Source organism: Myotis myotis, unplaced genomic scaffold (genome assembly GCF_014108235.1).
Source record: "Myotis myotis isolate mMyoMyo1 unplaced genomic scaffold, mMyoMyo1.p scaffold_m19_p_1, whole genome shotgun sequence".
Classification (NCBI taxonomy): domain Eukaryota; kingdom Metazoa; phylum Chordata; class Mammalia; order Chiroptera; family Vespertilionidae; genus Myotis; species Myotis myotis.
This window is the reverse complement of record NW_023416313.1, coordinates 194,611,143-194,626,286: the sequence shown is the minus strand read 5'-3', so window position 1 is coordinate 194,626,286 and position 15,144 is coordinate 194,611,143. Positions and strand designations below refer to the sequence as shown.

Sequence of the window (15,144 nt, the reverse complement as noted above, 5' to 3'; positions counted from 1 at the left end):
TAAATATATCTCTGGGAGAAGTTAGAACTGCTGATGTGTTTTTTTTCCTCTGACCTAGACAGTGTGGCTGCTCACCTTTTTCAAAGTTTGTACCATGGGGGTTGGTGACAGATCAAATGAACTAATTTATCTAATAACATAAGCAGTTCTAGACGTGTCCATGAGCACAGAAGGATAGGCCTAAGGAAATTCACTGTGGCATTGTTAGTGACAGTGAAAAATCTAGAAACCACGGATAAGTGCATGAATAGAACATATGAATGATCAGGAATGAGCAAATGCCTAATTTTCTGAGATGATAAAGGTGGAGGCAAGAATCAGTGTCAAGTGGGTGGGTGTAGAGGTGGAGGGATGGAAGGGAACTGGAACACTGTCATGTTTCCTACGGCTTTTGTTTCTTCAGTAACTTATTTGACGAGGTAATCTGCTGAAAGTGAGGAGAGGCAGCTGGTAAAGGGGTCTCGAGAAAAATGATGACTATTTAGGAATGAGGATTACAAATAAAGCCCTGAACCTAGGAAATGGGGGAACACAAACCATTTGATAATTTGTATTCTTCCATGTGTCATTGAACTTATTCCTTCAGTATATCCTCAATGTTTTTTCCAAAATATTTTCTGGGTAAACATTATTATACACAGGGGATGAAAATAGGCTGGTCTTTTAATCCAATACTCAGATGTACCAAGGGGTATAACATCACCTGTCTTAGAAATATGAAACTTCAATAAGTAGTATAAGATTGATTTGGAAGTTTCTAAAAAATATTCAGTGCAATTATAATATTCAGTTGATGTAAGAAAGAGAAGTGACCACAAGGAAATATTTGAGTACATATTTTGCCAACATATAGTTACTATGATCTAAAGACGTTCTTGTCACTTTTGCCCAACAAAGCAAAACCAACCCTATACAATGCAAAGGGAGCACAGAATTTTGTGGACAGCTAGCCATGCTGGCTACTGGGACTGTATTATAGATATGAGCAAAACTCAAAGGTCACACATAAAATTACTTATTACTTTACAGCCTCACTTGAAATATATGATGAGTCTAGATAGAAGTAAAATACTTTTGTTTGATACTTGTCATTAGTTCTGGATGTTATGTTATTTCTGAGATCATTTGAATATTATCAAGAATGTTGATTATGTGTGAAAAACTGAGACTTTCTCTTCTTATTTTTAAGGTTGGACTAAATTTGCCCGGTTGACACGGGCTTTGACAAATAGCCGAAGTGTTTTGCAGCAGCTCACGCCAATGAATAAAACAGAGGTGGTCCACAAGCATTCAAGATTAGCTGAAGTAAGTGTGAGATTAACTTTGCTTTCCAAGGTGGTGGTGGTGGTACATTACCCCCTTCCCAAATGATTCAGTATTGATATTTTTGGCTATTATTTTACAAATGCTTATCTGATAATTTATTTTTCCCTTACAGAGTTATAGAAATTTCAGATATTTCTTTTTATTTTCTCTTACTTTTGAAATTGGAAAGCAGTTCATGACATCCCAGGTGATGTCTGTGGAGTGTGAGGTGTCCTTTGAGCAAATGAGATAGGGAGTTCATGCATTCATCCATTTATGGATGCAGCACATACATATTGAGGGTTTGCTCTAAACTTGGTACTCTGCAAAGGAGGTAGGTATGAAATAAGCAATGGGCTCTATCATCAAGGAGCTAAAAACCTAGTGGAGGAATCCGGTAATGGGATCGGATAAATGTTATGACAGGTGCAATGGGAGCACATGGGGGCTCTGGAGAGGGCTACCTGAATGAGATGATAGCTGGGCTGAGTGAATCTTGAAGGAAAAATATAAGAGGTAGGTAAAGAGAGGCCAGCATATGCAAAGGCTCAAAATGAGATAGTGCGATGACTTTGAGAGTGACTTCAGTGTGGGTGAAGTTAGGTGGGGAAGGAAAGGTTAAGGTGGTATATAGTGAAACAGTGGTGGTAGGTGTCCCATATGCCAGGAAAGCGACATGACTGCATTCATGCTTCAGAGAAACCTCTTAATGGGAAATTGGTCCCCATGGTTTCCTTTGCAATCCCATATTTTTGTTGCATTAATTTAAAAAGGTTATTCTAAGAAGAGGTCCATAGTTTTCACCAGATTGCCCAAAAAGATCCAGGGCACAAAAATGTTTAAGAACCCCTGCTTGACCTAGTGGCTCTGTGCTGAATGGGTAGAGAGGGAAACTAGTTAAGAGTTTCTAGTGGACATTCAGCTGGGATGACCATGGCTTTAATCAAGGGATCCCAGAGCAGAAGTGGGCAGATTGCAGACACATCAAGATCAGAGTCAACATGTTTGTTGATAGATTAGAATTGAATGTGAAATAAGGAGATGAGTCCAGGTCAACTCTGTGTTGTTAGTGTGGACAACTAGGTAGATAGTAAGTGCTGTTGGTTAATAGAATGGTAAACATAAGAGGAGAAAGAGAAGGTTTGGAGGTAATGATAATGAGTTCAGTTTTGAACATACTGAGTTTGAAGTGTCTGGCAGGAAATCTGAGTGGAGATTTATGGGTCAGGCCCCAGAAGGATATTTGGATTTGCATTGTAGGCCTTGGTGTCATCTTCACAGATATGGCTGCCAAAGCCAAGGATTAGACCATGTTACTCAGAGTCAGTGTATTGAAACCAGAGAGAAAAGGAATGAGCACAGAACTCCTGGGCAGCTCAAAGCTTTGTTGTTCACGTGTCTTCTGTAATCATAATTTGTCTTCCTGATATGAAAGATGCCAAAAAAGCTGATCAAGGTACCAAAACTATGCTGAGCATTTACTAGGGATTCACAAAATATTCTGAGATAACTGAGAAAAGAGAAATTAAATGCATGTGTTCATCAGTTTGTTCTGCTGGAGAAATGTTGAGTGTTTCCTTCCACGTTCTGTGTGGAGTAGGGTTCGGTATCTGAAAGAGGAGCCGCACAACAAATGAGAGAAAAAGACACGAGATAATTTTGCAATATTGGGGGACCAGGCGGCCAAGTCCTGAAGGACTTCCACCCATGCTCAGGCTGCTCCAATCTTTTATTGATCTGGAGTAGCCCTTAGGCAGGTGACCCCCCACTAACAGGCAGACTAGCCCATCAGCAAGGATTTACATAATAATAAATGGGGGAGTAGTTTCAGCTACCACTGTCTGGACAAACAGAGGTGGCGCCTAGCTCCGAGCTTTGCTAGGGCTTCAAAGGCATCCAGCCTTGGGGGGGGGGAGGGGGTGTTTCAGGGAGTTCTCTGTCTATGCTTATCAGATAGTGAAGGCAATAAACATGTGGCAATAAACAGTTTCCCACAAGAAAGGTGAGTTGAAGTGCACAGGAGTAACTTTCTTCATTAGCTGAAGATATTAGTTTGGATTGGAGAGGGTTAGAAATTAAGTATGTTCCTTGAATTTAAAGGGTTCTGCACTTGTTCTTGGACCATAGCTGACAGAGGGACTTGTATTATTTTCTGCTATAAATAGACCTGTTAGCTTGGGGAGAGAGTCATACTTTTATGAGCGGACATGTTTATAAAAGCCCAAATAAGACTTAGCACTGAATATTAACTGGTAATAATCATCACAATATTTTAAAAAAGATGATATGCAATTGGTACAAGATTTAAAGTAGATAATTAGATACAACTTCCTTTTTCAATAATGCTTGTTACTAAGTACTACTCATTTTTGAAGCAACTTTTTTTTTTGGCCTTGAGTTGTCTGTTTCTTTCTACAAATCAAGCTGAAGTGTAGGAGTTTGTTTCTGTGACTGCTGACTTTTATAGTCATGATTCTTTCTGGATCTTAACTACACCCTATTTAGAGCTTTTCTTTTTTTGTTAATACATTGGACAAGAACAAGAGGAAAGGGACCATGAAGAGGAAAAGGAAAATTTTCTACATTAGCACCCGAATCACTCATGATTTTTTTTTTCTCTCTACATCAAGTGGAAAGTTTCTCTTCCATTGACAGCTCATCATTTTTACTTTTATTTTTGAGGAACTCTCATTCTGGTTTCTTCTCATCTGATTTTTTTTTGCTTTGCTTTTTTTATTATTGTTAGTTTCTTTATCAGTCACCCCTAATTCACAAACCTGAATCAGATACAAAACTACTTTCTGTCAGGACTTAGCCTTGGTTTCAGAGAACATACAAGAAAAACAAGGTTCTAAATATATTTAGTCAGATATCCAAGGACTGACACAGAACAAGCACAAAGTTAGCACAAAGATATTGTCTTTTCAGGTGTTCTCAGGATCTTATAATTTGCTCAACCAGAGTATTTGGACTTGCTATTGAATTTCAATAGCTCTTTTACTTTCCCCAAGATATTTAAATTTTATTTTAACTCCACTGGGACATCTAAATTTGGAGCTGGTCTCCAGTTTCAGGGATCCTTGTCTCCATGTAGGCAATGCACCAATTTTCTAGATGCACTGACATCCTGCTGATTGGCTTCAGCTTCTCCCTTTCATACTAGGTAGAGGCAAACATACCACTGTCCATGGTTCTGACTCCATTAGCGTGAACACTCAGATATTCAGAGAGAAAGAATGTATCTGTATTGATACAAAAATACACCAGAAAACTTTATTTTATCTACCCCCCACCTAAGGCTTATTGCTTAGGAAAGTACAAATGAGAATAAAGAGTTGTTACTGAACTGGTTTATAAGAAAGCCCCAGTAAGGGAGTTAAGATTAAGGTAGTGCTCTGTATGTGAGAAAGATCAAAGCTTAAGCATATACCCCTTTAGTTGTTGTTGCCATTCTTTTTCCTCTTCCTCTTTTCTTCTTTTTTTCCTCCTCCTCTCTCTCTTCATAGCATTTTGGAATCACTTTATATATGCAAGTCACTGTCTGAAGAATGGGGTTCTGAATGTCTAAAGAAATAGAAAATAATGGTTTACTTTGGACTGTAAATTATAATCACTTGGGAAGGTTCTGAAAACCCACACAAGATTAACAATTATTTTCTGGGGTGGGGTATAGGTATGAGTATACTGTGCTTTAAAATTTCTTCAGATGATTCTAGTTTGTAACCAGATTTAAGAAATACTGTACTCAGGAGTGATCCCATTCCATCTCTAGAGGATACATCCTACATTATTCCTGGGTACCAAGCAGGGTGGATTTGTCTTTCTGTTAGCAAATCATGTAGGGCCCACAACACTGTCAGAGCTCTGTGGGATGTTTGATTTCTATTAATAGTTGAAGGAAGAAATGAGCTTCAACTCCTTTTCACAATTTCCAAATTCTAGGTTCTGGAAAGCAATGCTAAATCCTGTTACCATGCCCAAGACTTCCCAGACCTCCACTCTTGCTCTGTCCTCTGCTTTTTTGGGTGTGTCTTTACTTAGACCTAATCAAAGTAAGTCAAGGTTCATATAACCTTGCACTGAAAAATTTTCCATTTGTCAAAAAGGTTTGGAGAAGCAAACTCGAATATTTAGTTTTTTTCCCCTAAAGGGAATTTAAATCTGGATTGGAAACACAGTATTCTTTTAAGTCCTGATTGAAGGGAGAAAAGGAAAAGATAGGCTATAACATTTTTAACCCCGATATCACTGTGCCAGTTATTAGGGCCTTTGCTGAGTCCCACTCAACAACATCACCAACATAGGGTTCAGCAAGGCCATCAGAATTAAAGTTATGCTCCCTGAGGTGCTTAAGATGTGCGAATAACAGTGAGTCACCCAAATAATTATTGGACAGTCAGTGAGACACATGTGATTCCACGCATACTTGCCAAGTGAGTGTGCAGAAGGCACTCCCAGAAGTGGATGTCCAGCAGTGCTGTGGTCAGTGTTGGTGTTGGAGGAGGCCATTGAGAAGAAGTGATCGCTGTTTGACCTTCAGCTGGACCTGGGCAATTGGTCCCCTTCCCCTGTCCTTGGAATGTATGCTCTGTCCACCCTTCCCACAGTGGGAGCCATTTTTAAGGACATAGTCTTCAGAGAGCTCTGTGTTAAGACCATCAGTACAGCGTGCATGACTGAGCCCAGTGCAGGTCTACATGTAAACTTTCAAGATTCTGATGGGTAGGTGTAGAGATCTACTCATCTGCAGTCACCCAAGATGAGCCTTGTGCAGAAGTTCCCTTGCTTATTAAAACTGTCACCTACCATCTGGAGTGGTCTGCCTCTTTATTTGGTCTCTTACCCTCTGCATATGGTGCCCGAATTTGTGCATCAATAGTTGGCCACTGGAGAAAAAGCTGGATGGAGCAGCAGTCAGATCAACTTTGGTAGAAGGATTGGACTTGGGATGACTTCCTTTGAACAAACTTTGGTAAAACTCAGGAGAAGAAGGAGATGGAATTATAGGGCATGACTGGCCTTGAAACCAGAAGTCATGATAATGGGCTGTGGTTTGACTGCCAGTAAGTTTGAATTCATTACTGACTGTGCAAAGATATCCACATTACTTATATGTGCATTTTCTCTCTTTTTTAGGTTCTTCAGCTGGGATCAGATATCCTTCCTCAGTATAAGCAAGAGGCACCAAAGACGCCACCACACATTATTTTACACTACTGTGCTTTTAAAACTACTTGGGATTGGGTGATTTTAATTCTTACCTTTTACACCGCCATTATGGTTCCTTATAATGTTTCCTTCAAAACGAAGCAGAACAACATAGCCTGGTTGGTGCTGGACAGTGTGGTGGACGTTATTTTTCTGGTTGATATTGTTTTAAATTTTCACACGACCTTTGTGGGACCTGGTGGAGAGGTCATTTCTGACCCCAAGTTGATAAGGATGAACTACTTAAAAACTTGGTTTGTGATTGATCTGTTGTCTTGTTTACCTTATGACATCATCAATGCCTTTGAAAACGTGGATGAGGTAAGTTTCTCTCTCTCTCTCTTTTTTTTTTTAACACGATGGATCATGTTTTGAGAAAATTAAGATACAAGGAACTTGTAGATAATCAAAACTTCTTTTTAACTACCATTGAGTTTTTATCTGCTTTTTCCACTTGATTTCTGGTTGAAAAGACTAATAACTAGGAAAATGGCTGAGGTTGGAAGTTGTGGTTGGGAGAATTGGAGGCTGTGGTTGGAAGAGGTGGAGCAGAAAAAAAACAGCAGCATTGGAGTCAAATACAGTTCATTAAATGGATCATTGATTGAAAGTTGATTAAATACATGTATTTACTTTAGAAAACTGTAGCATTTTAAAACTCCAGATATCCATAGCTCTTTTGTTACCATATATACTAGATATATATAGTAGCAGTGGTTGGATTAACATAAGAAGAAAACTTTTGTGGCAAAGTAGTTTTGAATTTTTGCCTTTTTGGTTTCTTTATAGCTTTTTCTGTAAATGTATCTAAGTTTATTTTCAGTGAGAGACTGTATTAGATGTCTTCTGATATCTTGTCTAATTGGAGATTCTGCTAATTCAGTGTTATCCGCACAACAAAAATACTTAAAACATGTATATCTTAAAACAATTTCATCTGGAGTTTCTTAGCCTCTAATTTAATAGTAGATAATTTCAACTTGCTACACCAAGCTAATGCGATGCAACCAGTTGTCTCAACTAATAATATATAAAGGAGCCACTATAGAATATATCTGTTATTAAAATGTGTTCATAATGATATTACAAACTTAATTTCCCTGAAGATTCTATTCTGTCCTTGAAGACTGTCAAATGGAAAACTCTCCACTATGTTGTTGTTGCTGTTGTTATTCTATGTGTGTTGGGAGGTAGATCTAAACTTTTCTTCAGTGACTTTCCCCCCCCCCCCCTAAAATTGTCTATTTTCAATCAACTTTAAGTATATTTAAAAACCTATTTTGCCTGAATGTTACATATAGACATTATATCTTGATACTGTACATGTAATGGTTAGTTTAAAAATTATGGTGAAAAAGGAATCATAGTAATTTATTTCCTAACTAGGGATTTTACCTATATCAAGCAATTAAAGGAACATTTATTTCTTTCCAGTTTACCTTCTGGAAAGGGTTGAGAAGAATTGGTTTTAAAATGTTAATCATGTGATAAGGAGATAATAAGCAGAATTTATATTAAACTCACTAAATGGATTAATGTATTAAAATTCATACATTCAGATTTTAGTTATTTAGAACATAGACATAAAGATTTCAAAAAAATAATCAAAGGATTGATTCAATTCATAGGAAAGAAAGTACATTAAATACATTACATAATAAATGCATTTGGTATAATATATAAATACATCAGAAGATCCTCAGCCTCATTCATGTGAAGGAAAATACAAAGTAGAATAACAAATGCCACTGACATCCTATTTTTAGTGATCACATTGTTAAGATCAAATGGCTGCTAGCACGCGAGGCTGGTGAGGACTGTGGCTAAGGAGGTGCACAGCTCACATCTCCCTGCAGGAAGACTGCTGCCTGGAGCACACCTAGTGTCCTGCAGGATCCGCTCTGGTTTGGGAAAGCCAGCTGTTAGCAGCTTTCAAACTCAGCATTCAGTGAGTCATCACACTGGCACACTGGTGGCTTGAAACTGCCCAGAGTGGAATATTTACACCCAGAAAGCTGCAAATGCTACAAATACAGACTTTTTTTTTTAACTTGCTGTAGAACCGGTTGTTCATCATTTACCAACACACCGCTGAACACAGCTGAGGACAGCTGCCGAATTTTCTGATCTGCTGAGGTTCACACATTGCAGCCACATTTCCCCAAGGCGAGGAATTTCCCCAGTGACTAAGGATGGGGGTGATATTATAATTCACCAATCCCTGATCATTGTAGAACTCCTTATTGAGCAGTTTTTGCTCTGGACTTCCCCTTTATGGGTACTGTAGTCTGAGGCTGTTGCTACCCAATCGTTCCTTCCCTTCTTACAGGTGTCAGAACTGCACCGTGGTCCTTCCTCCTCCCTTGATCCTTCCCAGGCATTTATTTCAGTAACATTTGTGCACATCTAACCCTGACTTGGCCTCACTCCCAGGGGACTTGAGTTGATAAAGTGATGGTGTGGGCACGCTCATACGTTGCTCCAGGGAGTATAAATTGGTAGAACCTCTATGAAGACTAATTGGCAATATTTGGTTTTATAAAAGAGCAGACGCTAGAGGAAGCTACTTTAAATTGTTTGGAGGATTCTTTTATTATTTGTTTCCTTTGTCACCAAACAGTAACATTATGTACCTACCTCTTGGCTTTTCAGTTTTAGGTCTTGTCTTTGACTTCTCACTATGGAATTTGAGGTTTTAACCTTCTTTCCCCTCCTGTCCTCACTATATACATGCACTATTTCTATCACCCCCTTCTCACAATATAGATTTATCCTTTTGGTTCAATAGATAGTAGGTTTTTATATCATTAAGATTACAAATATGCTACTTATAACTACATTTCAGCTATGATGCTCTGCTTACTTTTCCTTTTATGTCCTTTCTATTTTCCTGAGAGTTGCTAACTGTCTGTTTTTATCATTTGCTTGTCACTAATCTCTCTATCAATTGTCTAAATCTCTCCTTATTATAATAATGAAAACAATATTCTATCAACATCATTTTCTTAAACAAGTATCTCTTCTTTCTACCCTCCCACCATATTGATAGTTTAGCTAGCTATAATATTCCAGGCTAGAGATCATTTCTCTTCATACTTTTGCAAGTCATAATGCCACTGCAGTCTACCTTCTAATAATTCTGTTAGCAACTCGAAGCCATTGTGATTTCTGATCCTTTACACCTGACCTATTTTCTTTTTCTGAAAGTTTGGTGTATCTTTTCTGTCGCAGAGTTCTGTAACTTACTCATGAAATGCCTTAGTGTGCGTCCATTTTCATTAGTTTTCCTGAGCACTGACTGGGTGGTCTTTTCAATCTGGAAAGAGCACGTCTTGATTTCTTCTTATGTTCTTCACCTTCTCCCCCTTTTTTTTCAGGTTGTTTTTTTTTTTCTTCTTCCAACAATCCTTTTATTTGGATATTGTACCTATTGGACTAGTCCTATAATTTCCTTCGTTTTTGTTCCCCTTTTCTATTTCTCAATGTTTTATCTTTTTGCTATATGTTCTGGGAGGTATCCTCAATATTATTTTCTAAGTTTCTTTGTACCTACTAAAGTTTTTTTTCTTTTTTTGCTTAAGGTCTATTGGCTTGATACTATTAGGGGGATGGGGGGAGGGACAATAGGGGAATAAGGACACATTTGTAATACCTTAATAAACAAAGGAAAAAAACTAAATTCAATTTGGCATATATTTCTATCCGTTAACTTTTTACCATTCTAGATTATTATACTGTAGCTGTATTTTTTATAAATAGTCTATAGATTTTGAACATCTCCCTAATTGGCAGATTTAATCTATGTAAATTTAATGAGATGAATTACACTTTAATTTACTTATAGGGTATATTATTTTCCATTTTAAACTGCTTTTTCTTTGCTTTTCTCTGTGTTTTTGATTTTAGTTTTCTTCCTCTCTGTTATGTTTTGGGTTGATTGAAGTTTTCTTTAATCTCCTGGGTCTCCCCACTGGTTTGGAAGTTTTTCTAATTGATTACTCTTAATATCAGGACCAATATTTTCACATCAATATTTGACTTATTGTTGTCTTTTCTCTTCTCAATAATTCAAGGACCTCTGTTCATTTTCTCACCTTTCAAATTTTTATTGTTTTGTACTTTGGTTCCACATTTTTTAAACTTTCTCTTTTTAGTTATTATATTATTGTCTTATTTAATTACAGTATTTATTTAGTGTTATCCACATGTCTACCAGTTTCTTTGCTGATACAATTTTATATGTTTTTGGCCTTCTATTTTTAGTTCAGTTCCTGTAGGTTGCCTCTTCATTATCTATTACATAATATCCAACTTTCTGGAACATACTTTTTACAGGAAGCCTTTTTACATTATCCCCAAGCAACTCTAATGAATATCTTCACCATATTTTATCTTTACTCATGTGTACATTCACATATTGAAATTACTTTTTTAAAAAAATATTTTATTGCTTTTTTACAGAGAGGAAGGGAGAGAGATAGAGAGTTAGAAACATCGATGAGAGAGAAACATCGATCAGCTGCCTCCTGCACATCTCCTACTGGGGATGTGCCCGCAACCCAGGTACATGCCCTTGACCAGAATCAAACCTGGGACCTTTCAGTCCACAGGCCGACGCTCTATCCACTGAGCCAAACCGGTTTCGGCTGAAATTACTTTTGTTTTGTTGCTTTATGTGTGCTCATGAGCACTGTACCAGTTGTCTGGTGACCTGGGTGTTATGCCTTCTCTAGGACATATTTGTTGTGAATGGTTTCTCTGGCTGTCAGTCCTAACTGTAAAAAAAAGAGAAGGAATGCCTGACTGACTTATATCACAAGGTAATTATAAGGAATAAATGGGAAAAGAGACATGAATGAATTTTGCTTGTAGAACTCTTCCTGTCTGAGGGGATATTATTATTTCATTTCTGTATGTTTCTTTCTTCAGCTTGATTATAAGCCCTGTGATGGTGCAGAATGTGGTCCATCTCCTTGGTGATCCTTTTTGTGCTCTGAGTACTTAGTGGTGACTCATTGACTTAAAGCAATGAAGTGTCAGCAAGGTTTAGGAAATTGTACAATGACATAAAACAAACTAGAACTTAGCAGTGAGGAAGTGAGCTAATGGTGGCTTGGGAAAAGGCGAGTGTGAGTCTGAAAATCACAGTGTGATCCTTTAACATGATGCAGGTCCACAATGACTTAGAGGCCTTAATAACACTCTTTATTTTCAAGACTGTCTCAATTGCTGTGCCCGCTGAAGGTAATTTGATTTACCAGGAATTCATGAACTGGATATGTGACTTTTTAAAAAAGAGAACTGGGAGGCAGGGAAGACAGCGTCCATTAAAGAAAAGCATTCTGTTTGAAAAGAAGTAATGCAGATTTCCTCGAAACCATAACAGGGTAAAACATGTTGTCCCTGCATCCAAGCAATAGAAACAAGCTGCCTCGTGGAGTGCATTTGAAGACAGCTCTGGGAAGTCCAGAAAGCATGATTTCTGGGAGAGGAGAGAGAGCCGAGTTAGAGAACATCAGAAAAAGATGGGGAAGCTGCAGGTAATAGGCTGTTTGGTAGCATAATTGGGCTTAGAAAACATACTTGGGGAATTCAGAGGACAATGAGTGGTATCTGTAAGTGGTAAACATGACAAACTAGGTCAGTACAAGTGGCAACTGGGAAAAACATAACTCCTCATGCATTGTTTCAGGAGGCAAAATAAATGGGTCAGTGACTGCAGAGTGGAAATATATAAAAATATTTCTAATTTTCAGAAAAGTTTATGGTAATTTTCTTTTTAAAAACTGTTTACACTATTACAGGTGTCCCCATCCTCCTCACCCCTCTTTGCCCATTACACTCAGCCCTTGCTCTCTCTTCCCTCTGACCAACACCACACTATTGTCTGTGATCTATGGGTTGTGCATATACAGCGTGTCCCCCCCAAATGCATAAACACTTTAACAGCTGATAGCTCAGTTTTGAAAATGAAATGTATTTTAATAAACATTGCCTTTATAATTATTCAAAGTGTGTGTATACATTTTTTGGGGACATCTTATATGTTCTCTGGCTAATCCCTTCACCTTCTTTCATCCAGTCCCCCCTTCCATCTCCCCTCTAACAGCTGTTGGTCTGTTCCATATGTCCATGCCTCTGTTTCTATTATGTTTCTCAGTTTATTTTGTTCATTTGATTCCACATATAAGTGAGATCACATGGTATTTGTGTTTCTCTGACTGGCTTATTAATAATTTTAAAAATTTTAAATGAATTATGCTGGTCAAGTGTCTACCTGCATCACTTCATTTTAGCATATATGTTTACATTGGACATTTTTATTTCTTATCTAATCATCAAAATAGGAATTGTAACTCAAAGAAGCTATTTATGTTTGTAGATTTTAATGACTTTTGTCAGCCTAGAATCTTTTTGTCCTTTTCATTGAATCTTAGACCCTCTTCCAAAATAGTGTTAGAAATTGCCATTCAATACAATTTGATTGCCATTTTTTTCCATTAAAGCGTATAGATAAATAAAAACAATGTTGGAGTGGTATAGGTAGGAATTATGTAATTTTTTTTAGTTTTTCTAGTTTTAATCTTATTGAATCCATAGAAACACTGCCCAGTCCACCTTGGAATTGACTGATTTTTCTTATCCGTGAATTTGCCTAGCTGGTAAGAAACTTTATATTTAAGGGCAATTTTAGGTTCACAGCAAAATTAAAAGCAAAGTGTAGAGACTTCCCATACAGAGTTTGCTCCCATACATTCGTAACTTCTCTCATTATCAACATCCTCCACCACATCTATTTATTACAATTGAACCTACATTGGCACATCATTATCATCCAAAGTACATTGTTTACATTGGTGGTGTACAGTCTTTGGGTTTTGACAAGTGCTTAATGATATGTATCCATCATTATAGTAATGTACAGAGTACTTTCATTGCCCTAAAAATCATCTGTGTTCTACTTATTGATTCTTTGTCCCCTGAACCCTAGAACCACCTGATCCTTTTACTGTCTCCATAGTTCTTCCTTTTCCAGAATGTCATATAGTTGGAATCATACAGTATGTAGCCTTTTCAGATTGGCTTCTTCACTTAGTAATATGCATTTAAGGTTCTTCCACGTCTTTTCATGGTTATGAACTCATTAAAAAGAAAAACTACTGAATAATATTTCTTTGTCTGGATGTACCACAATTTGTTCAGTTTGTTCATCCAATTACCTACTGAAGGATATCTTAATTGCTTTCAAGTTTTAGTAGCTATAAATTAGCTGCTATAAACATCTGTGTGCAGGTTTTTGTGTGGGCATAAGTTATCAATTCATTTGGGTAAATATCAGGAATATTTTCAGAAACTGCCAAAGTATCTTTCAAAATGGGTGTACCATTTTGTATTCCACAAACAATGAATGAGAGTTCCTATTGGCCCACATCCTCACCAGCATTTGATGTTGCCAGTGTCTGGATTTTGGCCATTGTAATACATGTGTAGTGATATCTCACTGCTGTTTTAATTTGTAATTCCCTAATGATATATAAGGTTGGACATATTTTCATATGCTTATTTGTGATGAATATTGTCTTTGTCATGTGTCTGTTTAGATCTTTTGCTCATTTTGTAATTATGTTGTTAATTTTCTTATTGTCAAGTTTTAACTCTTTGTATATTTTGTGTAATAGCCCTTTATCAGATATATCTTTTGCAAATATTTCTCCCAGTCTCGGCTTGTCTTCTCATTTTCTTTTTTAAATATATTTTTTATTGCTCTTAGAGAGGAAGAGAGAGGGAGATAGAAACATCAATTATGAGAGAGAATTATTGATCGGCTGCCTCCTGCACACCCCACACTGGGGATCAAACCCGCAACCCGGGCATGTGCCCTGACTGGGAATTGAACTGTGACCTCCTGGTTCATAGGTTGACACTCAACCATACTGTACAGGCTCATTTTCTTGACAGTGTCTTTCACAAAACAGGGTTTTAAATTTTAATGAAGGCCAGTTTATTAATTTTTTTCTTTTATGGATTGTGCCTTCGGTGTTATATCTGAAATATAATCGCCATACCCAAGGTCACCTAGATTTTCTCCAATGTTATCTTCTAAATGTTTTATAGTTTTTTGTTTTACATTTAGGTTTATGATCCATATTGAGTTAATTGTCATGAAGGGTGTAAAGTCTATGAATCTATTCATCTTTTTTTTGCATTTGGATGTCTAATTATCCCAGCACCTTTTGTTGAAAGACTTCCTTTGCTCCATTGTATTGAATTTACTCCTTTGTCAAAGATTAGTTGACTATATTTATATGGGTCTATTTCCGGGCTCTCTATTCTGTTCCACTGATCTATTTGTCTATTCTTTCACTGATACCTTACTGTCTTGATCACTGTAGCTTTATGACAGGTACTGTCTGTCCTCTGACTTTTTTCTCCTTCAGTATTGTGTTGGCTACTCTTCACAATTTTTTCCTCTCCATATAAAATCTAGAATTAGTTTATCACCAAACACAAAATAACTTGCTGAAATTTTGATTTGGATTATGTTGTAGCTATAGATCAAGTTGAGAAGAACTGACATTTTGCTAAATTGAGTATTTCTGTCTATGAACATGAAACATTACTCCATTTATT

The 15,144-nt window shown here is 37.2% G+C and overlaps 1 protein-coding gene across 1 annotated transcript in view; it reads left to right on the top strand.

Annotated features, from left to right (window-relative positions):
* The window catches only part of KCNH5 (potassium voltage-gated channel subfamily H member 5), a 255,663-nt gene that overhangs the window by 40,874 nt on the left and 199,645 nt on the right, over positions 1-15,144 (top strand). Inside the window, exons 5-6 of the mRNA XM_036309340.1 lie at positions 1,190-1,305; positions 6,442-6,834. Of these exons, the coding sequence (XP_036165233.1) occupies positions 1,190-1,305; positions 6,442-6,834 (509 nt within the window). The remainder of the gene's footprint in view (positions 1-1,189; positions 1,306-6,441; positions 6,835-15,144) is intronic.